The sequence below is a fragment of the Panulirus ornatus genome, chromosome 32, assembly GCF_036320965.1.
Source record: "Panulirus ornatus isolate Po-2019 chromosome 32, ASM3632096v1, whole genome shotgun sequence".
NCBI lineage: Eukaryota > Metazoa > Arthropoda > Malacostraca > Decapoda > Palinuridae > Panulirus > Panulirus ornatus.
Window position 1 is genome coordinate 9,645,634 of NC_092255.1, and position 27,327 is coordinate 9,672,960.

The 27,327-nt window shown below is 39.8% G+C and overlaps 1 protein-coding gene across 1 annotated transcript in view; it reads left to right on the plus strand.

Moving 5' to 3' along the window:
* The window catches only part of LOC139758946 (glutamate receptor ionotropic, delta-2-like), a 174,944-nt gene that overhangs the window by 97,696 nt on the left and 49,921 nt on the right, over nucleotides 1-27,327 (plus strand). The window contains exon 6 of the mRNA XM_071680762.1: nucleotides 20,024-20,255. Within this exon, the coding sequence (XP_071536863.1) occupies nucleotides 20,024-20,255 (232 nt within the window). The remainder of the gene's footprint in view (nucleotides 1-20,023; nucleotides 20,256-27,327) is intronic.

Genomic DNA, 27,327 nt, shown 5'->3' on the forward strand with positions numbered 1-27,327 from the left:
TATATATATATATATATATATATATACATATATATATATATATATATATATATATATATATATATATATATATATATATATATATATATATATATATATATTCCTATGAGTCCACGGGGAAAATGAAACACGAAAAGTTCCCAAGTGCACTTTCGTGTAATAATCACATCATCAGGGGAGACACAAGAGAGGAATATAACAGTCAGTTCATATACGTCGAAGAGACGAAGCTAGGACGCTATTTGGTAAACATGTGATTGTCCAAAACATACAACGATCGTTCATAAACTTATCGTTTTATAAATCTTATCAACAATAAAGTTATCTAATTTGTACAGACCATCACTAATATTTAGATTATAATTCTTTGTGTATTTAATAATAGAAGATTCAATGATATTTCTCTTGGTAATAGAGTTAGAGTTAACAACTGAGATGGCGTTACTCCAGTCAATACAATGATCATAGTTTTTAACATGATTAAACAAGGCATTTGCCTTTAGCAACAATAATACTATAAAGAATATCTTAATCAGGAATTCACCAGAAAATTCTCTTGGTTGCATCTATAAAGTTCCTTGTGGAAACTGTGATAAATTTTATGTTGGTCAGACTGGTAAGGATCTTTCTGTTAGACTTAAGCAACATAAATATAGTATAAGAACGGGACAGGAATCAAATGCCTTGTTTAATCATGTTAAAAACTATGATCATGGTATTGACTGGAGTAACGCCATCTCAGTTGTTAACTCTAACTCTATTTCCAAGAGAAATATCATTGAATCTTCTATTATTAAATACACAAAGAATTATAATCTTAATATTAGTGATGGTCTGTACAAATTAGATAACTTTATTGTTGATAAGATTTGTAGAATAAGTTTATGAACGCTCGTTGTATGTTTTGGACAATCACATGTTTACCAAATAGCGTCCTAGCTCCCTCTCTTCGATGTATATCAACTGACTGTTATAATCCTCTCTTGTGTCTCCCCTGATGATGTGATTATTACACGAAAGTGCACTTGGGAACTTTTCGTGCTCCATTTCCCCCGTGGACTCATAGGAATATCTTGATCACGCGCAAAATTGTGATCCTTTCCAATATATATACATATATATATACATATATATATATATATATATATATATATATATATATATATATATATATATATATATATATATATATATATATATGTATATGTATATGTATATATATGATTAGAAAGGGTAGTGAGTGGTGGGATGAAGAAGTAAGAGTATTAGTGAAAGAGAAGAGAGAGGCATTTGGACGATTTTTGCAGGGAAAAGATGCAATTGAGTGGGAGATGTATAAAAGAAAGAGACAGGAGGTCAAGAGAAAGGTGCAAGAGGTGAAAAAAAGGGCAAATGAGAGTTGGGGTGAGAGAGTATCATTAAATTTTAGGGAGAATAAAAAGATGTTCTGGAAGGAGGTAAATAAAGTGCGTAAGACAAGGGAGCAAATGGGAACTTCAGTGAAGGGCGCAAATGGGGAGGTGATAACAAGTAGTGGTGATGTGAGAAGGAGATGGAGTGAGTATTTTGAAGGTTTGTTGAATGTGTTTGATGATAGAGTGGCAGATATAGGGTGTTTTGGTCGAGGTGGTGTGCGAAGTGAGAGGGTTAGGGAAAATGATTTGGTAAACAGAGAAGAGGTAGTGAAAGCTTTGCGGAAGATGAAAGCCGGCAAGGCAGCAGGTTTGGATGGTATTGTAGTGGAATTTATTAAAAAAGGGGGTGACTGTATTGTTGACTGGTTGGTAAGGTTATTTAATGTATGTATGACTCATGGTGAGGTGCCTGAGGATTGGCGGAATGCGTGCATAGTGCCATTGTACAAAGGCAAAGGGGATAAGAGTGAGTGCTCAAATTACAGAGGTATAAGTTTGTTGAGTATTCCTGGTAAATTATATGGGAGGGTATTGATTGAGAGGGTGAAGGCATGTACAGAGCATCAGATTGGGGAAGAGCAGTGTGGTTTCAGAAGTGGTAGAGGATGTGTGGATCAGGTGTTTGCTTTGAAGAATGTATGTGAGAAATACTTAGAAAAGCAAATGGATTTGTATGTAGCATTTATGGATCTGGAGAAGGCATATGATAGAGTTGACAGAGATGCTCTGTGGAAGGTATTAAGAATATATGGTGTGGGAGGAAAGTTGTTAGAAGCAGTGAAAAGTTTTTATCGAGGATGTAAGGCATGTGTACGTGTAGGAAGAGAGGAAAGTGATTGGTTCTCAGTGAATGTAGGTTTGCGGCAGGGGTGTGTGATGTCTCCATGGTTGTTTAATTTGTTTATGGATGGGGTTGTTAGGGAGGTAAATGCAAGAGTTTTGGAAAGAGGGGCAAGTATGAAGTCTGTTGGGGATGAGAGAGCTTGGGAAGTGAGTCAGTTGTTGTTCGCTGATGATACAGCGCTGGTGGCTGATTCATGTGAGAAACTGCAGAAGCTGGTGACTGAGTTTGGAAAAGTGTGTGGAAGAAGAAAGTTAAGAGTAAATGTGAATAAGAGCAAGGTTATTAGGTACAGTAGGGTTGAGGGTCAAGTCAATTGGGAGGTGAGTTTGAATGGAGAAAAACTGGAGGAAGTGAAGTGTTTTAGATATCTGGGAGTGGATCTGGCAGCGGATGGAACCATGGAAGCGGAAGTGGATCATAGGGTGGGGGAGGGGGCGAAAATCCTGGGGGCCTTGAAGAATGTGTGGAAGTCGAGAACATTACCTCGGAAAGCAAAAATGGGTATGTTTGAAGGAATAGTGGTTCCAACAATGTTGTATGGTTGCGAGGCGTGGGCTATGGATAGAGTTGTGCGCAGGAGGATGGATGTGCTGGAAATGAGATGTTTGAGGACAATGTGTGGTGTGAGGTGGTTTGATCGAGTGAGTAACGTAAGGGTAAGAGAGATGTGTGGAAATAAAAAGAGCGTGGTTGAGAGAGCAGAAGAGGGTGTTTTGAAGTGGTTTGGGCACATGGAGAGGATGAGTGAGGAAAGATTGACCAAGAGGATATATGTGTCGGAGGTGGAGGGAACAAGGAGAAGAGGAAGACCAAATTGGAGGTGGAAAGATGGAGTGAAAAAGATTTTGTGTGATCGGGGCCTGAACATGCAGGAGGGTGAAAGGAGGGCAAGGAATAGAGTGAATTGGAGCGATGTGGTGTACCGGGGTTGACGTGCTGTCAGTGGATTGAATCAAGGCATGTGAGGCGTCTGGGGTAAACCATGGAAAGCTGTGTAGGTATGTATATTTGCGTGTGTGGACGTATGTATATACATGTGTATGAGGGGGGTTGGGCCATTTCTTTCGTCTGTTTCCTTGCGCTACCTCGCAAACGCGGGAGACAGCGACAAAGTATAATAAAAAAAAAAAAAAAAATATATATATATATATATATATATATATATATATATATATATATATATATATATATATATATATATATATATATATATATATATATATATATATATATATATATATATTCATATATATATATATTTTTTTTTGCTTTGTCGCTGTCTCCCGCGTTTGCGACGTAGCGCAAGGAAACAGACGAAAGAAATGGCCCAACCCACCCCCATACACATGTACATACATACGTCCACACACGCAAATATACATACCTACACAGCTTTCCATGGTTTACCCCAGACGCTTCACATGCCTTGATTCAATCCACTGACAGCACGTCAACCCCGGTATACCACATCGATCCAATTCACTCTATTCCTTGCCCTCCTTTCACCCTCCTGCATGTTCAGGCCCCCAACCACAAAATCTTTTTCACTCCATATATATATATATATATATATATATATATATATATATATATATATATATATATATATATATATATATATATATATATATATATATATATATATATATATATATATATATATATATATATATATATATATACATATGTATATGTATATATTTGGATTTGTATGTAGCATTCATGGATCTGGAGAAGGTATATGATAGAGTTGATAGACATGCTTTGTGGAAGGTATTATGAATATATGGTGTGGGAGTTAAGTTGTTAGAAGTACTGAAAAGTTTTTATCGAGGATGTAAGGTATGTGTACGTGTATGAAGAGAGGAAAGTAATTGGTTTTCAGTGAATGTTGGTTTGCGGCAGGGATGCGTGATGTCTCCATGGTTGTTTAATTTGTTTATGGATGGGGCTGTTAGGGAGGTGAATGCAAGAGTTTTGGAAAGGGGCAAGTATGCAGTCTGTTGTGGATTAGAGAGCTTGGGAAGTGAGTCAGTTGTTGTTTGCTGATGATACAGCGCTGGTGGCTGATTCTGGTGAGAAATTACAGAAGCTGGTGACTGAGTTTGGTAAAGTGTGTGAAAAAAGAAAGATGAGAGTAAATGTGAATAACTGTAAGGTTATTAGGGTTAAGGGACAAGTCAATTGGGAGGTAAGTTTAAAAGGAGAATAGATGGAGGAAGTGAGTGTTTTAGATATCTGGGAGTGGACTTGGTAGCGGATAGAACCATGGAAGCGGAAGTGAATCATAGGGTTGGGAGGGGACGAAAGTTCTGGGAGCGTTGAAAAATGTGTGGAAGTCGAGAACGTTATCTTGGAAAGCAAAAATGCGAGGCGTGGGCTATAGATAGAGTTGTGCGGAGAAGGGTGGATGTGCTGGAAAAGAGATGTTTGATGAGAACATGTGGTGTGAGGTGGTTTGGTCGAGTAAGTAATGATAGCGTAAGAGAGATATGTGGTAATAAAATGAGTGTGGTTGATAGGTAGAAGAGGGTGTTTTGAAGTGGTTTGGTCACATGGAGAGAATGAGTGAGGAAAGATTGACAAAGAGGATATATGTGTCAGAGGTGGAGGGAACGAGAAGTGGGAGACCAAGTTGAAGGTGGAAAGATGGAGTGAAAATGATTTTAAGTGATAGGGGCCTAAACATGCAGGAGGGTGAAAGGTGTGCAAGGAATAAAGTGAATTGGAAAGATGTGGTATACTGGAGTCGACGTGCTGTCAATGGATTGAACCAGGGCATGTGAAACTTCTGGGTAGATCATGGAAGGTTTTGTGGTGCCTGGATGTGGAAAGGGAGCTGTGGTTTCGGTGCATTATACATGACAGCGAGAGATTGAGTGTGAACTAATGTGGCCTTTGGTGTCTTTTCCTAGCGCTACCTCGCGCACATGCGGAGGAAGGGTGGTGTCATTTCATGTGTGGCAGGGTGACGACGGGAATGAATCTGCCTCACTTCCCAAGCTCTCTCATCCACAACAGACTGCATACTTGCCCCTCTCTCCAAAACTCTTGCATTCTTCTCCCTAACAACCCCATCCATAAACTGATTAAACAACCATGGAGACACCACGCACACCTGCCGCAAACCGACATTCACTTAAAACCAATCAGTTTCCTCTCTTCCTACACGTACACATGCTTTACATCCTCGATAAAAACTTTTCACTGCTTCTTACAACTTCCCTCCCATACCAAATATTCTTAATTCCTTCCACTGAGCATCTCTATCAACTCTATCATATACTTTCTCCAGATCCATAAATGTTATATACAAATCTATTTGCTTTTCTAAGTATTTCTCACATACATTCTTCTAAGCACACACCTGATCCACATATCCTCTACCACTTCTAATGGTCTGTACTTGCCTTCACCCTCTCAATCAATACCCTTCCATATAATTTCCCAGGAATACTCAACAAACTTATACCTCTGTAATTTGAGCACTCACTTTTATCCCCTCTGCCTTTGTACAATGGCACTATGCAAGCATCCCGCCAATCCTCAGGCACTTCACCATGAGTCATATATACATTAGATAACCTTACCAACCACTCAACAATAGAGTCACCCCTTTTTTCATAACTTTCACTGCTATACCATCTAAACCCGCTGCCTTGCAGGCTATCTTCCGCATAGCTTTTACTACCTCTTCTCCGTTTACCAAATCATTTTCCCTAACCCTCTCACTTTGCACACCACCTCGACCAAAACACCCTATATCTGCCACTCTATCATCAAACACATTCAACAAACCTTCAAAATACTCACTCCATCTCCTTCTCACATCACCACTACTTGCTATCACCACCTTCACTGATGTTCCCATTTGATACTCTGTATATGCTTTCACCCTCTCAATCAATACCTTTATCCCTTTTGTCTTTGTACAATGTCACTATATAAGCATTTCGCCAATTCTCAAGCACCTCACCATAAGTCATACATAAATCAAATAACCTTACCAACCAGTTAACAATACAGTCAGCCCCTTTTTTAATAAATTTCACTGCAATACCATCCAAACCCGCTGCCTTGCCGGCTTTCATCTTCAGGAAAGCTTTTACTACCTCTTCTCTGTTTACCAAACCATTTTCCCTAACCCTCTCTCTTTGCACACCACCTCGACCAAAACACCATATCTCTGCCACTCTATCATCAAACACATTCAACAAACCTTCAAAATACTCACTCCATCTCCTCACTTCACCACAACTTGCTATCTCCTCCCCATTAGCCCCCTTCACTGCTGTTTCCATTTGTTCCCTTGTCTAACGCACTTTATTTACCTCCTTCCAAAACATGTTTTTATTCTCCCTAAAATTTAATGATACCCTCTCACCTCAACTCTCATTTGCCCCCCTTTTCACCTCGTGCACCTTTCTTTTGACCTCCTCCCTCTTTCTTTTATGCATGTCCCAGTCATTTGCATTATTTCCCTGCAAAAATCGTCGAAATGCCTTTTTTCTTCTCTTTCACAAGTAATCTTACTTCCTCATCTCACCACTTACTACCATTTCTAATCTGGCCACCTCCCACGCTTCTCATGCCACAAGCATCTTTTGCGCAAGCCATCACTGCTTCCCTAAATACATCCCATTCCTCCCCCAATCCCCGTACGTCCTTTGTTCTCACGTTTTTCCATTCTGTACTCAGTCTCTCCTGGTACTTCCTCACACAAGACTCCTTCCCAAGCTAACCTACTCTCACCACTCTCTTCAGCCCAACATTCTCTCTTCTTTTCTGAAAGCCTCTACAAATCTTCACCCTCGCTTCCACAAGATAATGATCAGAGATCCCTCCAGTTACACCTCTCAGCACATTAACATCCAAAAGTCTCTCTTTCGCGCGCCTATCAATAAGCACGTAATCCAATAACACTTTCCGGCCATCTCTCCTACTTACATACGTATACTTATGTATATTTCTCTTTTTAAACCACATATACACACATATGTATATAAACATAAGGCTCGTACAGAGTATCAGTTTGGGGAAGAGCAGTATGGTTTCAAAAGTGGTAGAGGATGTGTGGACCAGGTGTTTGCTTTGAAGAATGTATGTGGGAAATACTTAGAAAAAAAGATGGATTTGTATGTGGCATTTATGGATCTTGAGAAGGCATATGATAGAGTTGATAGAGATGCTTTCTGGGAGATTTTTGATAGTATATGGTGTTGGAAATAAGTTGCTAGCAGCAGTGAAAAGTTTTTACAAAGGATGTAAGGCATGTATACGAGTAGAAGTTGCTAGAAGCAGTGAAAACTTTTTACAGAGGCTGTAAGGCATGTGTACGAGTAGGAAGAGAGGACATTGGTTGGTTCCCGGTGGATATTGGTTTTCGGCAGGAATGCGTGCTGTCTCCATGGTTTTTTAATTTGTTTATGCATGGAATGGTTAGGGAAGTAAATGCAATAGTTTTGGAGAGAGGGGCAAGTACGCAGTCTGTTGTGGATGAGACGGCTTGGGAAGTGAGTCAGTTGTTGTTCGCTGATGATACAGCACTGGTAGCTGATTTGGGTGACAAACTGCAGAGGTTGGTGACTGAGTTTCGTTATGTGTGAAAGGAGAAAACTGAGAGTAAATGTGAATAAGAGCAAGGTTATCAAGCTCATTAAGATATAAGTTTGAATGGAGAAAAACTGGATGAAGTGAAGTGTTTTACGTATCTGGGAGTGGACTTTACAGCGGATAAAACCATGGAACCGGAGTTGAGTTACAGGGTAGGGGAGGGGGCGAAGGTTCTGGGAGCGTTGAATAGTGTGTGGAAGGGGAAAACGTTATCTCGGAGAGAGAAAATGGGTATGTTTGAAGGAATAGTGGTTCCAACAATGTTATATGGTTGCGAGGCATTGGCTATAGATAGGGTTGTGCGGAGGAGGATGGATGTGTTGGAAATGAGATGTTTAAGGACAATATGTGGTGTGAGGTGATTTGATATAGTATGTAATGAAATGGTAAGAGAGATGTGCAGATATGAGAAGAGTGTGATTGAGAGAGGAGAAGATTGTTTGGTGAAATGGATTGGACATATGGAGAGAATGAATGAGGGAAGATCGACAAAGAGGATATATGTGTCAGAGGCGGAGATAACAAGAAGTGGGAGACCAAACTGGAGGTGGAAAGATGGAGTGAAAAAGATTTTGAGCGATCGGGGCCTGAATATGCAGGAGGGTGAAAGGCGTGCAAGTGAATTGGAACGTTGTGGTATACCGGGGGCGATGTGCTATGAAGGGATTGAGCCAGGGGATGTGAAGCGTCTGGTGTATACCATGGAAGGGTATGTGGGGTGGGGGGATGCTGTTTACTTTGTGGAGGGGTGGCGATGGAAATGGATGAAGGCAGGAAGTATGAATATATATGTATGAATATATGTATATACATTCATACGTTAGAATATATGTTGGAAAGGATCACAATTTTGCGCGTGATCAAGTATATTCCTAAGAGTACACGGGAAAAATGAAAAACGATAAATTCCCAAGTGCACTTTCGTGTATTAATCACATCACCAGGGGAGGCACAAGAGAGAAATGTAACAGTAAGTTGATATACAACGAAGAGACGTAGCTAGGACGCCATTTGGTAAACATACGATTGTCCAAGACAGACAACGAGCGTATCATAAACATGCTATTTTACAAATTTTATCTACAATAAAGTTATCTAATTTGTATAGACCATCACTAATATTAAGATTATAATTCTTTTTGTATTTGATAATAGAAGATTCAATGATATTTCTCGTGGTAATAGAGATAGAGTTAATAACTGAGATGGCATGACTCCAGTCAATACAATGATCATAGTTTTTAACGTGATTAAACAAAGTATTTGATTCTTGTCCCGTTCATATACAATATTTATGTTGCTTAAGTCTAACAGGAAGATCCTTACCAGTCTGCCAAACATAAAACTTATGACAATTTCTACATGGAACTTTTTTATAGATGCACCCAGGAGAATTTTCTGGTGAATTCCTAATTCAGATATCATTTATAGTATATTGATGCTGAAGGCAAAATTTACATTAAAGGATTTAAAGAACATGGGAAGTAAAGTGAAACCATTATCAAAAGGGAGAACTAAAAGATTCTTGGTGTCAATGGGAGGTTTGGGCTCAACTCTATGAAGTGATTACGTGTTTCATTTTCCTCCTAGACTCTTAAAATATTATACATATATGTATATATATATATATATATATATATATATATATATATATATATATATATATATATATATATATATATATATATATATATATATATATATCTTTCAAACTATTCGCCATTTCCCTCATTAGCAAGGTAGCATTAAGAACAGAGGACTGGGCCTCTGAGGGAATATCCTCACCTGGCCCCCTGCTCTGTTCCTTCTTTTGGAAAATTAAAAAAAAGAGCAAGAGGGGAAGATTTCCAGCCCCCCGCTCCCTCAACTTTTAGTCGCCTTCTACGACGCGCAGGGAATACGTGGGAAGTATTTTTTCTCCCCTATTCCCAGGGTTTATATATATATATATATATATATATATATATATATATATATATATATATATATATTTTTTTTTTTTTTTGCTTTGTCGCTGTCTCCCGCGTTTGCGAGGTAGCGCAAGGAAACAGACGAAAGAAATGGCCCAACCTAACCCCATACACATGTATATACATACGTCCACATACGCAAATATACATACCTACACAGCTTTCCATGGTTTACCCCAGACGCTTCACATGCCCTGATTCAATCAACTGACAGCACGTCAACCCCGGTATACCACATCGATCCAATTCACTCTGTTCCTTGCCCGCCTTTCACCCTCCTGCATGTTCAGGCCCCGATCACACAAAATCTTTTTCACTCCATCTTTCCACCTCCAATTTGGTCTCCCACTTCTCCTCGTTCCCTCCACCGCCGACACATATATCCTCTTGGTCAATCTTTCCTCACTCATTCTCACCATGAGCCCAAACCTTTTCAAAACACCCTCTTCTGCTCTCTCAACCACGCTCTTTTTATTTCCACACATCTCTCTTACCCTTACGTTACTTACTCGATCAAACCACCTCACACCACACATTGTCCTCAAACATCTCATTTCCAGCACATACATCCTCCTGCGCACAACTCTATCCATAGCCCACGCCTCGCAACCATACAACATTGTTGGAACCACTATTCCTTCAAACATACCCATTTTTGCTTTCCGAGATAATGTTCTCGACTTCCACACATTCTTCAAGGCTCCCAGGATTTTCGCCCCCTCCCACACCCTATGATCCACTTCTGCTTCCATGGTTCCATCCGCTGCCAGATCCACTCCCAGATATCTAAAACACTTTACTTCCTCCAGTTTTGCTCCATTCAAACTAACCTCCCAATTGACTTGACCCTCAACCCTACTGTACCTAATTACCTTGCTCTTATTAACATTTACTCTTAACTTTCTTCTTTCACACATTTTACCAAACTCAGTCACCAGCTTCTGCAGTTTCTCACATGAATCAGCCACCAGCGCTGTATCATCAGCGAACAACAACTGACTCACTTCCCAAGCTCTCTCAATCACAACAGACTTCATACTTGCCCCTCTTTCAAAAACTCTTGCATTCACCTCCCTAACAACCCTATCCATAAACAAATTAAACAACCATGGAGACATCACACACCCCTGTCGCAAACCTACATTCACTGAGAACCAATCACTTTCCTCTCTTCCTACACGTACACATGCCTTACATCCTCGATAAAAACTTTTCACTGCTTCTAACAACTTGCCTCCCACACCATATATTCTTAATACCATCCACAGAGCTTCTCTATCAACTCTATCATATGCCTTCTCCAGATCCATAAATGATACATACAAATCCATTTGCTTTTCTAAGTATTTCTCACATACATTCTTCAAAGCAAAAACCTGATCCACACATCCTCTACCACTTCTGAAACCACACTGCTCTTCCCCAATCTGATGCTCTGTACATGCCTTCACCCTCTCAATCAATACCCTCCCATTTAATTTACCAGGAATACTCAACAAACTTATACCTCTGTAATTTGAGCACTAACTCTTATCCCCTTTGCCTTTGTACAAAGGCACTATGCACGCATTCCGCCAATCCTCAGGCACCTCACCATGAGTCATACATACATTAAATAACCTTACCAACCAGTCAATAATACAGTCACCCCCTTTTTTAATAAATTCCACTGCAATACCATCCAAACCTGCTGCCTTGCCGGCTTTCATCTTCCGCAAAGCTTTTACTACCTCTTCTCTGTTTACCAAATCATTTTCCTTAACCCTCTCTCTTTGCACACCACCTCGACCAAAACACCCTATATCTGCCACTCTATCATCAAACACATTCAACAAACCTTCAAAATACTCACTCCATCTCCTTCTCACATCACCACTGCTTGTTATCACCTCCCCATTTGCGCCCTTCACTGAAGTTCCCATTTGCTCCCTTGTCTTACGCACTTTATTTACCTCCTTCCAGAACATCTTTTTATTCTCCCTAAAATTTAATGATACTCTCTCACCCCAACTCTCATACGCCCTCTTTTTCACCTCTTGCACCTTTCTCTTGACCTCCTGTCTCTTTCTTTTATACATCTCCCACTGAATTGCATTTTTTCCCTGCATAAATCGTCCAAATGCCTCTCTCTTCTCTTTCACTAATAATCTTACTTCTTCATCCCACCACTCACTACCCTTTCTAATCAACCCACCTCCCACTCTTCTCATGCCACAAGCATCTTTTGCGCAATCCATCACTGATTCCCTAAATACATCCCATTCCTCCCCCACTCCCCTTACTTCCATTGTTCTCACCTTTCTCCATTCTGTACTCAGTCTCTCATGGTACTTCCTCACACAAGTCTCCTTCCCAAGCTCACTCACTCTCACCACCCTCTTCTCCCCAACATTCACTCTTCTTTTCTGAAAACCCATACAAATCTTCACCTTAGCCTCCACAAGATAATGATCAGACATCCCTCCAGTTGCACCTCTCAGCACATTAACATCCAAAAGTCTCTCTTTCGCGCGCCTGTCAATTAACACGTAATCCAATAACGCTCTCTGGCCATCTCTCCTACTTACATACGTATACTTATGTATATCTCGCTTTTTAAACCAGGTATTCCCAATCACCAGTCCTTTTTCAGCGCATAAATCTACAAGCTCTTCACCATTTCCATTTACAACACTGAACACCCCATGTATACCAATTATTCCCTCAAGTGCCACATTACTCACTTTTGCATTCAAATCACCCATCACTATAACCCTGTCTCGTGCATCAAAACCACTAACACACTCATTCAGCTGCTCCCAGAACACTTGCCTCTCATGATCTTTCTTCTCATGCCCAGGTGCATATGCACCAATAATCACCCATCTCTCTCCATCAACTTTCAGTTTTACCCATATTAATCTAGAATTTACTTTCTTACATTCTATCACATACTCCCACAACTCCTGTTTCAGGAGTACTGCTACTCCTTCCCTTGCTCTTGTCCTCTCACTAACCCCTGACTTTACTCTCAAGACATTCCCAAACCACTCTTCCCCTTTACCCTTGAGCTTCGTTTCACTCACAGCCAAAACATCCAGGTTCCTTTCCTCAAACATACTACCTATATCTCCTTTTTTCACATCTTGGTTACATCCACACACATTTAGACACCCCAGTCTGAGCCTTCGAGGAGGATGAGCACTCCCCGCGTGACTCCTTCTTCTTTTTCCCATTTTAGAAAGTTAAAAAAAATACAAGGAGGGGAGGATTTCTGGCACTCCGCTCCCGTCCCCTCTAGTCGCTTTCTACGACACGCGAGTAATGCGTGGGAAGTATTCTTTCACCCCTATCCCCAGGAATATATATATATATATATATATATATATATATATATATATATATATATATATATATATATATATATATATATATATATATATATATATATATATATATATAGGACTGATGATTGGGAATACCTGTTTTAAAAAGCGAGATATACTAAGTATACTTATGTAAGTAGGAGAGATGGCCAGAGAGCGTTATTGGATTACGTGTTAATTGACAGGCGTGCGAAAGAGAGACTTTTGGATGTTAATGTGCTGAGAGGTGCAACTGGAGGGATGTCTGATCATTATCTTGTGGAGGCTAAGGTGAAGATTTGTATGGGTTTTCAGAAAAGAAGAGTGAATGGTGGGGTGAAGAGGGTGGTGAGAGTAAGTGAGCTTGAGAAGGAGACCTGTGTGAGGAAGTACCAGGAGAGACTGAGTACAGAAGGGAAAAAGGTGAGAACAATGGAAGCAAGGGGAGTGGGGGAGGAATGGGATGTATTTAGGGAATCAGTGATGGATTGCGCAAAAGATGCTTGTGGCATGAGAAGAGTGGGAGGTGGGTTGATTAGAAAGGGTAGTGAGTGGTGGGATGAAGAAGTAAGAGTATTAGTGAAAGAGAAGAGAGAGGCATTTGGACGATTTTTGCAGGGAAAAAATGCAATTGAGTGGGAGATGTATAAAAGAAAGAGACAGGAGGTCAAGAGAAAGGTGCAAGAGGTGAAAAAAAAGGGCAAATGAGAGTTGGGGTGAGAGAGTATCATTAAATTTTAGGGAGAATAAAAAGATGTTCTGGAAGGAGGTAAATAAAGTGCGTAAGACAAGGGAGCAAATGGGAACTTCAGTGAAGGGCGCAAATGGGGAGGTGATAACAAGTAGTGGTGATGTGAGAAGGAGATGGAGTGAGTAGTTTGAAGGTTTGTTGAATGTGTTTGATGATAGAGTGGCAGATATAGGGTGTTTTGGTCGAGGTGGTGTGCAAAGTGAGAGGGTTAGGGAAAATGATTTGGTAAACAGAGAAGAGGTAGTGAAAGCTTTGCGGAAGATGAAAGCCGGTAAGGCAGCAGGTTTGGATGGTATTGCAGTGGAATTTATTAAAAAAGGGGGGTGACTGTATTGTTGACTGGTTGGTAAGGTTATTTAATGTATGTGTGACTCATGGTGAGGTGCCTGAGGATTGGCGGAATGCGTGCATAGTGCCATTGTACAAAGGCAAAGGGGATAAAAGTGAGTGCTCAAATTACAGAGGTATAAGTCTGTTGAGTATTCCTGGTAAATTATATGGGAGGGTATTGATTGAGAGGGTGAAGGCATGTACAGAGCATCAGATTGGGGAAGAGCAGTGTGGTTTCAGAAGTGGTAGAGGATGTGTGGATCAGGTGTTTGCTTTGAGGAATGTATGTGAGAAATACTTAGAAAAGCAAATGGATTTGTATGTAGCATTTATGGATCTGGAGAAGGCATATGATAGAGTTGATAGAGATGCTCTGTGGAAGGTATTAAGAATATATGGTGTGGGAGGAAAGTTGTTAGAAGCAGTGAAAAGTTTTTATCGAGGATGTAAGGCATGTGTACGTGTAGGAAGAGAGGAAAGTGATTGGTTCTCAGTGAATGTAGGTTTGCGGCAGGGGTGTGTGATGTCTCCATGGTTGTTTAATTTGTTTATGGATGGGGTTGTTAGGGAGGTAAATGCAAGAGTTTTGGAAAGAGGGGCAAGTATGAAGTCTGTTGGGGATGAGAGAGCTTGGGAAGTGAGTCAGTTGTTGTTCGCTGATGATACAGCGCTGGTGGCTGATTCATGTGAGAAACTGCAGAAGCTGGTGACGGAGTTTGGTAAAGTGTGTGGAAGAAGAAAGTTAAGAGTAAATGTGAATAAGAGCAAGGTTATTAGGTACAGTAGGGTTGAGGGTCAAGTCAATGGGAGGTGAGTTTGAATGGAGAAAAACTGGAGGAAGTGAAGTGTTTTAGATATCTGGGAGTGGACCTGGCAGCGGATGGAACCATGGAAGCGGAAGTGGATCATAGGGTGGGGGAGGGGGCGAAAATTCTGGGGGCCTTGAAGAATGTGTGGAATGTCTCGGAAAGCAAAAATGGGTATGTTTGAAGGAATAGTGGTTCCAACAATGTTGTATGGTTGCGAGGCGTGGGCTATGGATAGAGTTGTGCGCAGGAGGATGGATGTGCTGGAAATGAGATGTTTGAGGACAATGTGTGGTGTGAGGTGGTTTGATCGAGTGAGTAACGTAAGGGTAAGAGAGATGTGTGGAAATAAAAAGAGCGTGGTTGAGAGAGCAGAAGAGGGTGTTTTGAAGTGGTTTGGGCACATGGAGAGAATGAGTGAGGAAAGATTGACCAAGAGGATATATGTGTCGGAGGTGGAGGGAGCAAGGAGAAGAGGGAGACCAAATTGGAGGTGGAAAGATGGAGTGAAAAAGATTTTGTGTGATCGGGGCCTGAACATGCAGGAGGGTGAAAGGAGGGCAAGGAATAGAGTGAATTGGAGCGATGTGGTATACCGGGGTTGACGTGCTGTCAGTGGATTGAATCAGGGCATGTGAAGCGTCTGGGGTAAACCATGGAAAGCTGTGTAGGTATGTATATTTGCGTGTGTGGACGTATGTATATACATGTGTATGGGGGTGGGTTGGGCCATTTCTTTCGTCTGTTTCCTTGCGCTACCTCGCAAACGCGGGAGACAGCGACAAAACAAAATAGATAAATAAATAAATAAATAATATATATATATATATATATATATATATATATATATATATATATATATATATATATAGACAATGGATTGTCAGTGGATTGAACCATGTATATCCTTGCCTGATGCATGTATCCATTTTATTGACCAATCTTAAGGGAGGCCTCTGAATGTGTCACGGTCTGTAACGCTAACCGCTACACCACGGAAGTCCATGAATCACGCTCACAAAAAGATTAGATTTCATAAACTGTTTGAGAAAACATAAATTTTTCAAACGTTGGGTGAGGTATATCTACCAACATACGCACATATGGACAGTGCAGTCACGAAGAAAAGTCCGTTCTCCCAGTAGTCATGTTCGAGCTGATGAAATGGACTAACTACCGAAACCTGACTCAACTCCGGGTCAGATGTGAGCTTTATTCCACATAGATTACCGTTTGTAGACGGATGTGAGTTGGCATACAGCAGGTGGGAGAGCGACAGGCAGAGAAGAGGACCTATGATTGGGAATGTTGGCACTAGAGAAGGGGAGAAAGATGTTCTACTCCACCGAGGATGGGATATTATAAAGATAGTCGTGTTGGAGGTGAGGGGGCAGGAGAAGGTGGAAGCAGAACAAATGACAACACGTTAATCAGCTCGACGCAACATGCAGCTCCTGTTGTCCTTGAACCTCTTGGGTGGATACATCCACTCAGACAACAGATAATAACTTCATTTACCTCCTACTCCTCTCTCTCTCTCTCTCTCTCTCTCTCTCTCTCTCTCTCTCTCTCTCTCTCTCTCTCTCTCTCTCTCTCTCTCTCTCTCTCTAATGCCGCTTGCTGGTGGTGACTGCGTGTGTGTATGTGTGTGTGTGTGTGTGTGTGTGTGTGTGTGTGTGTGTGTGTCTTCATCGATAAGGGCCAAAGTTTTTATGAACTTTAAGAAGGGAGATAGATCGAGCACCGACAACTGTAGAGGATTCAGCCTAATTGATCACATTTCCAAACTCTATGACATGGTGTTATGCGAGCAGCTGAGTCAGTGGTTTCGGCTGTTCAGGGAGCAGGTAGGAACACGGGAAAGCCGAGGTCGTTCCCAACACATTGTTACCTGCGCCTCCTGACGGATACAGCGAGACAAAAATATCTTAAAGTATTTGTGACTGGTTGATTTTTCAAAAGCTGGTGGCAATTGTGGCGGTCTCGTGTGTGATCAATAAGTTCCATCGCATATGGTGGGTGCTGCCGTGATGGCAACCATACTGGGGGTCAGGCAAGGCTCCCCAAACTTGTGCTTCTTGTTTATAATTTTCGTGAATGAGTTGATAAAACTGATGAAAGAAAATCACGACTTGGAAAGATGTTAGATGGTCAGATATCGTAATATTAGTGGACGACGTTGCATTATTGTCCATAAGTGATCAAAAGAGAAAAGTTACTGCAACTACTTTGGTGAGACTATGACACAGTAGTAAATAATGACAGAACTAATTTCTTTGTAATGAATGGCGAAGACGGGGACACTTGAGCCGATTCATGTGAACGAGTTGAGGACAGAGCACCGTGCCAGATACGTTCACGTACGTTTGCCGGCCACAGGTAACGGTTTTGTGTCCTCGGCCATCGAGATACATACACATGATAAGCTGTGTTACGTAGTGAAGTTTGTATCGTTTGTCAGAAAGGACAGAGATGTGCCATTCCTTGCGAAGCGACGGTTGTCTGACGCAGCGTTGATGTCATCCCTCATGTACGGGCTGTATAACTGGACGTTAAAGTAACTGTTATGGGCGCAAAGGACGACATCGAACCAGGAGTGTTACGCACAGAAAGGATACCCGTCCTAACCAAATCAAATCAAATTCAAGCAATATAAATGTTTTCATGAAATGTGGTCCGAAAGATCTACTGTTCACGACGATCCTTTGTCGCTTGTCATTATCATTGCCGTGGATTATAATGCAAAATTTACAAGAGAGTTCATCAGAAATGAAGTTCCATATACATTATCATTAATCAGTAATGTTCACAACGCTATTGCAAACTCTGACTCAACCAGGTGTCTTGTATATATAAGGGTAAACCCCAATTTTTCAGTACATGACATTTACAAGAAAAAGTATGTGATCAATAAGTTCCATCGCATATCATTCGCGCGGTTCCGTGCATTTGGGCAGTCTGGTAGGGGAGACTGGAACAGGCGTGGGTACCTGGCAGCCCTCCACTTAAGGAACGTGTGTGTGTGTGTGTGTGTGTGTGTGTGTGTGTGTGTGTGTGTGTGTGCTTGTGTGTGTGTTTGTCTCCTCGTAAAAACTGAGAGGCATGACCATTAACAGCAAATGTCAGACTTACAGTATCAACAGTCTAGAAGATTTATTCGTCGATATTCTTCCTCATAACTTAAATTACAGGTTAAGTCATGATATATTGGAGTTGTTCAAATAGTGTTTTGCTTCTTTGTTGTTCCCTTTGTTTATATTCATTTTGTTTAATCAATTTTGATATTTTGTGGACTACAGTTATCTTTGTATACTTTGCCATACTGAATGTATGTATTATCTGAAATATAGCTGTGGTCAGTAAACTAAACTAAACTATAATATGTGTGAGTGTTTGTGTGCGTGCGCGAGTAGGTGTGTGTAAGATATCGTCACCTAACAACGATGGGGTCATCGTTCTGCTCTGTAGAAACTGATTATCAAATGACCAGCACACACTGCGAAGCGCCGTCGTGTGATGCAATCTGAGTGATGCTTGCCTGTTTGTGGCCGACCGTCTTAACACCTAGTTTTTATTGGGAATACAGTGTTTATGTTTCAGCTCTCAGTTATCATTCAGATGCTGAATGTTTTGGAGATCTATCAAAGTACTTAGTATCCTACAAATCTTCCTGTAATGAGGTGAGTTACAGTCATAGTTATCAGAAGTACTTCTAGTCTCTTATGATATATATCTCCCCAAGATGTTTCATAACTTATACAAGTAGCTAGCAGAGGGTGGTCAAGAGCAGTCGACAGACGCCACTTAAACCTGAAGTTCATAACATCATCTCTGTAGGAATGCAATGCACAAAAGTTTATTTCGCACGAGGCAAAGTATTATTTCTTTGATGAAAAAGATTGATGTTATGTGGAACAAGTTAACAAGACCGAGAGCAGTATCAAAATACTTAAAACGGACAAGGTCAAAAAATACCTTCAAATCCAAGATCGGCGTTATTTCCTCCTTCACTCGCATATTCCACAGGGGATTCATTTTCTTTTCTAATCTTTACATTTATCTCTGTATTTCTTACCATTCCCACAATCAGAAACAGCCTCGGAACGCCGTAACAATCTATTTGTGTCTGCATTCTTCCATGCATTATATTTAATACATTATCCAGCACTTGTAATTGATTACCCTCCAAATGACATTTGTGTTGAACACCTCTCTGTACCTACTGAGACGTGTTACAGTGCACACTTGTTCAAGTAGGAACTACTATCTGACTCGTGACAGTGCCACCGAGCCCGCTGTATTGATTTCTCCAGAATGCTTTTCAATAGCTGCTGGACTTGATGCCTTATGTTATAATCAGGATTTGTCTTAACAGATGTAACTGAGTATCCTGTGAGGTGACTGTGCAAGTCTGTTGCAACATCTACTGACTGACATTTAAGATCAACACTTATAACTTGCATGTATGATTAACAATCTTCCTTGCAACTGCTAGTATGGCCACTCCTCACTTGCTGATCCTGGGTGCATCGACACTGGTTCCGGCATGTATGACTGAATATCTGAAGGTGACAGGAATAGTATACCAGTTGCATAATTACTAAGCTATGTTATACACAACACCTGCCCCAACAAGTGTGAATGACTAATAAGATCATGCAAGGTGGTGCTCATGGGCCTGTTTTATAACCTGGTGACACATGTAGCAATAAGCATTTGTCTTTACAACTACAGGGTGTTCCATTCATAGTAAGATCACTTCATTGTTCGAGTATAAGGAAATAGAATTGATGTAAACGCATAAAAAAAATTCCTATAAAAGCAAAACTGTGACTTCAAGGTAAATGGAACACCCTTTGCAATATCTTTTCCCCCTGGCTTCCTTCCTGGCCAATGATATCTCCGGTATCTACTTCAACAAACATAAATATGTACCACTTAACCTGACAGGTATGGATGTGTATCTGCCTAATGACTGCGCTGGTGGGACCACTTCTTTACATAGTAACACGTTTCTTAGTACTGTATCTAGAAGAGAAAGACAGCGTCTACTATACCCTGGAAATTTTCACCTTCAACATGTACAGGAGCATGATGATACAAGGCAATCTCATCATCTCTCATCACTGGTCCATCCGTTTTGTTTTCATCTGCTGGTACCTCTTCTCCCTCTATGTATACGGTGAGATTGGACTATATATATATATATATATATATATATATATATATATATATATATATATATATATATATATATATATATATATATATATATATATATATATATATATATATATTCTTTTTTTTTCTATTTATTATACTTTGTCGCTGTCTCCCGCGTTAGCGAGGTAGCGCGAGGAAACAGACGAAAGAATGTCCCAACACACCCACATACACATGCATATACATACACGTCCACACGCACATATACATACCTGTACATCTCAACGTATATATATATATATATATACACACAGACATATACATATATACACATGTACGTAATTCATACTGTTTGCTCTTATTCACTCCCGTCGCCACCCCGCCACACATGAATTGACAACTCTCTCCCCCCGCATGTGCGCGAGGTAGCGCTATGAAAAGATAATAAAGGCCACATTCGTTCACACTCAGTCTCTAGCTGTTATCTATAATGCACCGAAACCACAGCTCCCTTTCCACATCCAGGCCCCACAAACTTTCCATGGTTTACCCCAGACGCTTCACATGCCCTGGTTCAATCTATTGACAGCACGTCGACCTCGGTATACCACATCCTTCCAATTACTCTATTCCTTGAACGCCTTTCACCCTCCTGTATGTTCAGGCCCCGATCGCTCAAAATCTTTTTCACTCCATCCTTCCATCTTCAATTTGGTCTCCCACTTCTCGTTCCCTCCACCTCTGACATATATATCCTCTTTGTCAATCTTTCTTCACTCATTCTCTCCATGTGACCAAACTATTTCAATACACCCTCTTCTGCTTTCTCAACCACACCCTTTTTATTACCACACATCTGTCTTACCCTTTCAGTACTTACTCGATTAAACGACCTCACACCACATATCATCCTCAAAAATCTCATTTCCAACACATCCACCCTCCTCCGCACAACCCAATCTATAGCCCACGCCTCGCAACCATATAACATTGTCGGATCCACAATTTCTTCAAACATACCCATTTTTGCTCTCCGAGATAACGTTCTCGTCTTTCACACACTCTTCAACGTTCCCAGAACCTTCGCCCCCTCCCCCATCCTGTAACTTACTTCCGTTTCCATAGTTCCACCCGCTGCCAAATCCACTATCTCATATTAAAACAATTCTCTTAAGTTTTTCTCCAATCAAACTTACCTCCCAATAGACTTGTCCCTCAACCTTACTGAACCTAATAACCTTGCTCTTATTCACATTTACTCGCAGCTTTCGTCTTTAACACACTTTACCAAACTCAGTCACCAGCTTCTGCAGTTTCTCACTCGAGTCAGCCACCAGCGCTGCATCGTCAGCAAACAACAACTGATTCACTTCCCAGTCTCACTCATCGACAGCAGAGTGCATACTTGCCTCTCTTTTCAAAACTCTTGCATTGACCTCCCTAACAACCCCATCCATAAACAGATTAAACAACCATCACTCACCCTTGCTGCAAACCGACATTCACTGGGAACCAATTACTTTCCTCTCTCCCTACTTGGACACATGCCTTACATGTTCGATAAAACTTTTCACTGCAACTAGCAACTTACCTCCCACACCATGTAAATACCTTCCACAGAGCACCTCTATCACCTCTATCATATGCCTTCTCCAGATCCATAAATGCCACATACAAATCCATTTGTCTTTCTAAGTATTTCTCACATACATTCTTCAAAGCAAATACCTGATCCACACATCTTCTACCACTTCTGAAACCACACTGCTTTTCCCCAATCTGATGCTCTGTACATGCCTTCACCCTCTCAATCAATACCCTCCCATATGATTTCCCAGGAATACTCAACAAATTTATACCTCTATAATTTGAACACTCACCTTATGCCCTTTGCCTTTGTACAATGGCACTATGCATGCATCCGCCAATCCTCAGGCACTTCACCATGATCCATACATACATTGAATTTCCTCACCACTCAGTCAACAACACAGTCACCCACTTTTTTCATAAATTCCACTGTAGTACCATCTAAACCCACCGCTTGCCAGCTTTCATCATCCTCGAAGCTTTTGCTTCCTCATATATGTTTACCAAACCATTCTCCCTGACCCTCTCGCTTCGCACACCACTTCGACCACAACACCCTACATCTGCCACTCTACCATCAAACATATTTAACAAACTTTCAAAATATTCACTCCATCTCCTTCTCACTTCGCCACTGCTTGTTATTACCTCCCCATTAGCCCCCTTCACCGATATTCCCATTTGTTCCCTTGTCTTACGCATTTTATTCACCTCCTACCAAAACATCCTCTTATCCTCCCTAAAATGTAACGATACTCTCTCACCCCAACTCTCATTTGCCTTTTTTTCTCTTACTAACAATCTTACTCCATCCCACCACTCCCTACCCTTTCTAATCTGCCCACCTCCCACCTACTCATGACACAGGCATCATTTGTGCAAGCCATCACTGCTTCCCAAAATGCATACCATTACTCTTCCACTCCCCTTATATCATTTGCGCTCACCTTTTTCCATTCTACACTCAATCTCTCCTGGTACTTCTTCACACAAGTTTCCTTTCCAAGCTTACCTACTCTCACCACTGTCTTAACCACAGCATTCTCTCTTCTCATCTGAAAACCTCTACAAATCTTCACCTTCTCCTCCACAACATAATGATCAGACATCCCTCCAGTTGCACCTCTCGGCACATTAACATCCAAAAGTCTCTCTTTCGCGCGCCTATCAGTCAACACGTAATCCAATAACGCTCTCTGGCCATCTCTACTACTTACATAAGTATACTTATGTATATCTCTCTTTCTAAACCATGTATTCCGAATCACCAGTCATTTTTCAGTACACAAATCTACAAGCTCTTCACGATTTCAGTTTACAGCACTTGTCACCCCATGTACACCAGTTATACCCTCAACCGCCACATTACTCACCTTTGCATTCAAATCACCCATGACTATAACTCGGTCTCGTGCATCAAAGCTGCTAACACACTCACTCAGCTGCTCCCAAAACACTTGCCTCTCATGATCTTTCTTCTCAAGCCTAGGTGCATAGGCACCAATAATCACCCATCTCTCTCCATCCACTTTCAGTTTTACTCATATCAATCCAGAGTTTCTGTTTCAGAAGTTGTGCTACTCCTTCCTTTGCTCTTGTCCTCTCACCATCCCCTGACTTTACTTTTAAGACATTCCCAAAACGCTCTTCCCCTTTACCCTTGAGTTTTGTTTCTCTCAGAGCCAAGGCATCCAGGTTCCTTTCCTCAAACATACTATATATCTCTCCTTTTTTCTCATCTTGGTTACATTCAAACACATTTAGACACCCCAATCTGAGATTTCGAGGAGCAGTAGCACTCCCCGCATGACTCCTTCTTCGGTTTTACTTTTAAAAAGTTAGAATACAGGGAGAAGAGGGTTTCAACCCCCCCATATATATATATATATATATATATATATATATATATATATATATATATATATATATATATATATATATATATATATATATATATATATATGTAAATCTGATGGATGGTACTAAATTGTTAAGTAAGCGGAGAAATATTCGTAAATTTTCATTTGTTGGTAAAACACAAAGAACATCATCTACATACCTAAACCAAATTGTATTAGAGGGTTAGATATCCTTTAGTAATTTTGTTTCAAAAAATTCCATATAGAGATTGCTTAGCACAGGTGAAAGAGGGTTACCCATTGCCATACCAAATTTTTAAGCAATTAATAATCTCCATTGAGTTGAAATACACAGTCTTATATACACAATTCTATCAGTTCAATGAAAGCAGACTTTGATACAGGTAAATGAATATCATCCAAGACATCAAACAAATATTCTAAAAGGTCATCAACTGGAACTTTTGTGAAAAATGAGGAAAAATAAAGCTAACTAGTTTGAAATCAAAATAAACATTGATATTGTTTAGCTTGTTGACTAAATCTACATTTTTCATGATATTAGAATTTGATACCTTACCCACTAAAGGGCTTAATAAAGAAACCAACCATTTTGACAATTTATATGTGATGGAGCCAACTGAACTCAGTATAGGTCTTGCTAGAAAATTCTGTTTATATGTTTCGATAAGTCCATACATATATGGCAACGAAGGGGACAAAGAAGACAAACTTTTGATAAGAGAACCATTACCTTTTGAACAACATCTTCATTTCTTTATTGAAATGGGAATTAGCTGTTTCTCAGGGATTTTTCTGAGTTTAGAATATGTTGTTTCATCATTCAAAAGATCATTCACTTTAGATAAATAGTTACTTTTGTATAAAATCACAACAGTGTTAGCCTTATCTGCTTTATAGTATGTATATTCCTGTCTTTTTTTAAGGTGTTAATAGCTCATAAATCTTTTAGGGCAATTAGGTTCCTCTGGTTTTGACAAACTGGCATACACTAAACCCTTACAGATATCAATTTCATCATTACTTAAATTACTGTATTTCTCTGAATTACAAAAAGATTTTGTGATATCAACACATCTGCCTTCCCTGTTAGAGCACACAAAAGTTAATCCATAGCCTAATGCACACAAGGAATCCTTATCTAGTCGTTTATTAGACAGATTTATCACAAAAGAAGTGTTTTTGTTCTTAGTCCAGTCGCTGTTTTTGATAAGATGGTCCAACTTATAATTTAGTGTATATAATTCTAGCCTATTGCGTTCATTCCTTAATCTCTCATAGCAATATTCCAACATCCTGTTCTTCCAACATGTTGGTATTGCCATTTGAAAGGCACGTTTGTTCTCTCTTGTGATGCGAGAAGCCTCCTCCATTTCAAGTTTCTTTAATTCAATGTGTTTCTTTAAAATGATGTTTTGGAATTGGTCAAATGGTCGACCAGACAGCTGCAACAATCGTTGACGTAGAACAGATCTTGGCATCACTTGTTCATCAAGGCATTTCCTAAGGAATCCAAACCGTAGCTTCAGTTGGTGGGCCTTGATTAACGATTTAGAGAAAGCAGTAACGAAAGGAAAAAGTCCAGGACAGCTTGTAGAGAAGTAATGAAAGAGCCGTATGGAATCCATGTTGGAAAGGATCACAATTTTGCGCGTGATCAAGATATTCCTATGAATACACGGGGAAACTGAAACACGATAAGTTCCCAAGTGCACTTTCGTGTAATAATCACATCATCAGGGAAGACACAAGAGAGAAATATAAGTCATTTGATATACATCGAGGAGACGAAGATAGAGTGCCATTTGGTAAACATGCGATTGACCAAGACAGACAAGGAGCGTTCATAAACTTATCATTTTAAAAATTTTATCAACAATAAAGTTATCTAATTTGCATAGACCATCACTAATATTAAGATTATAATTCTTTGTTTATGTGATAATAGAAGATTCAATGATATTTCTCGTGGTAATAGAGTTAGAGTTAATACCTAAGATGTCATTACTCCAGTCAATACAATGATCATATTTTTCAACGTGATTAAACAAGGCATTTGATTCTTGTCCCGTTCTTATACTGTATCTTTGTTGCTTAAGTCTAACAGAAAGATCCTTACCAGTCTGCCCGACATAAAATTTATCACACTTTCCACATGGTACTTTATAGATGCATCCAGGAGAATTTTGTGGTCAATTCTTGATTAAGATAGTCCTTATAGTATTATTGTTGCTGAAGGCAACATTTACATTAAAGGATTCAAGCAGCATGGGAAGTAAAGTAAAATTATTATTAAAAGGGAGAACTAAAAGATTCTTGGTGTCAATGGGAGGTTTGGGCTCAAGTCTATAAAATGATTTCTTTTCTAACTTAAGGGAGTTATCAATGAAAGATCTAGAGTACTTTAACTTAAATCCAATAAGATATATCTTCTCAAACTCATCAATAAACTCTGGACTGCAAATACGTAATGCCCTAAGGAACATAGGTTGAAATGATGTTAATTCAACACTGTCATATTGAGATGAGTAATAATGGATATATGAGCATACATTGGTAGGTTTTCTGTATATGCTAAACTTAAACGTGTTTCCTTGCCTATGGATCATATACAGAAAACGTACCTTTGCTCTCACCTTTTTCCAATTTGCACTCACACAGGTGTCCTTCCCAACCTCACTTACTCTAACCACTCTCTTCACCCCAACATTTTCTCTTCTTTTCTGAAAACCTGTACAAATCTTCACCTTCACCTACACAAGATAATGGTCAGACATCACTCCTGTTCCGCCTCTCAGAACATTAAAATCGAAAAGTCTCTCTTACACGCGCCTATCAATTAACACATAATCCAATAACGCTCTCTGGCCATCTCTCATACTTACATACGTATACTTATGTATATCTCTCTTTTTGAACCAGTTGTTCCCAATCACCTGTCCTTTTTCAGCACATAAATCTACAAGATCTTCACCATTTCCATTACAACACCCCATGTACACCAATTATTCCCTGAACTGCCGCATTACTTACCTTTGCATTGAAATCTCTCATCACTTTCCTCTCCTGATCTTTCTTCTCATGCCCAGGTGCATAGGCACCAATAATCACCCATCTCTCTCCATCCACCTTCAGTTTTACCCATATTAATCTAGAGTTTACTCTCTTACACTCTATCACATACTCCACAACCTCTGTTTCAGTAGTGCTGCTCCTTCCCTTGCTCTTTTCCTCTCACCAACCCCTGACTTTACTCCCAAGACATTCCTTAACCACTCTTCCCCTTTACCCTTGAGCTTCCTTTCGCTCAGAGCTAAAACATCCAGCTTGCTTTCCGCAAAAATACTGCCTATCTCTCCTTTTTTTCTCATCTTGATTACATCCACATACATTTATACACCACAATATTAGCTTTCAAGGAGGATATATATATATATATATATATATATATATATATATATATATATATATATATATATATATATATATATATATATATATATATATATATATATATATATATATATATATATATATATATATATATATATATATATATATATATATATATATATATATATATATATATATATATGCACATATATATATATATATATATAT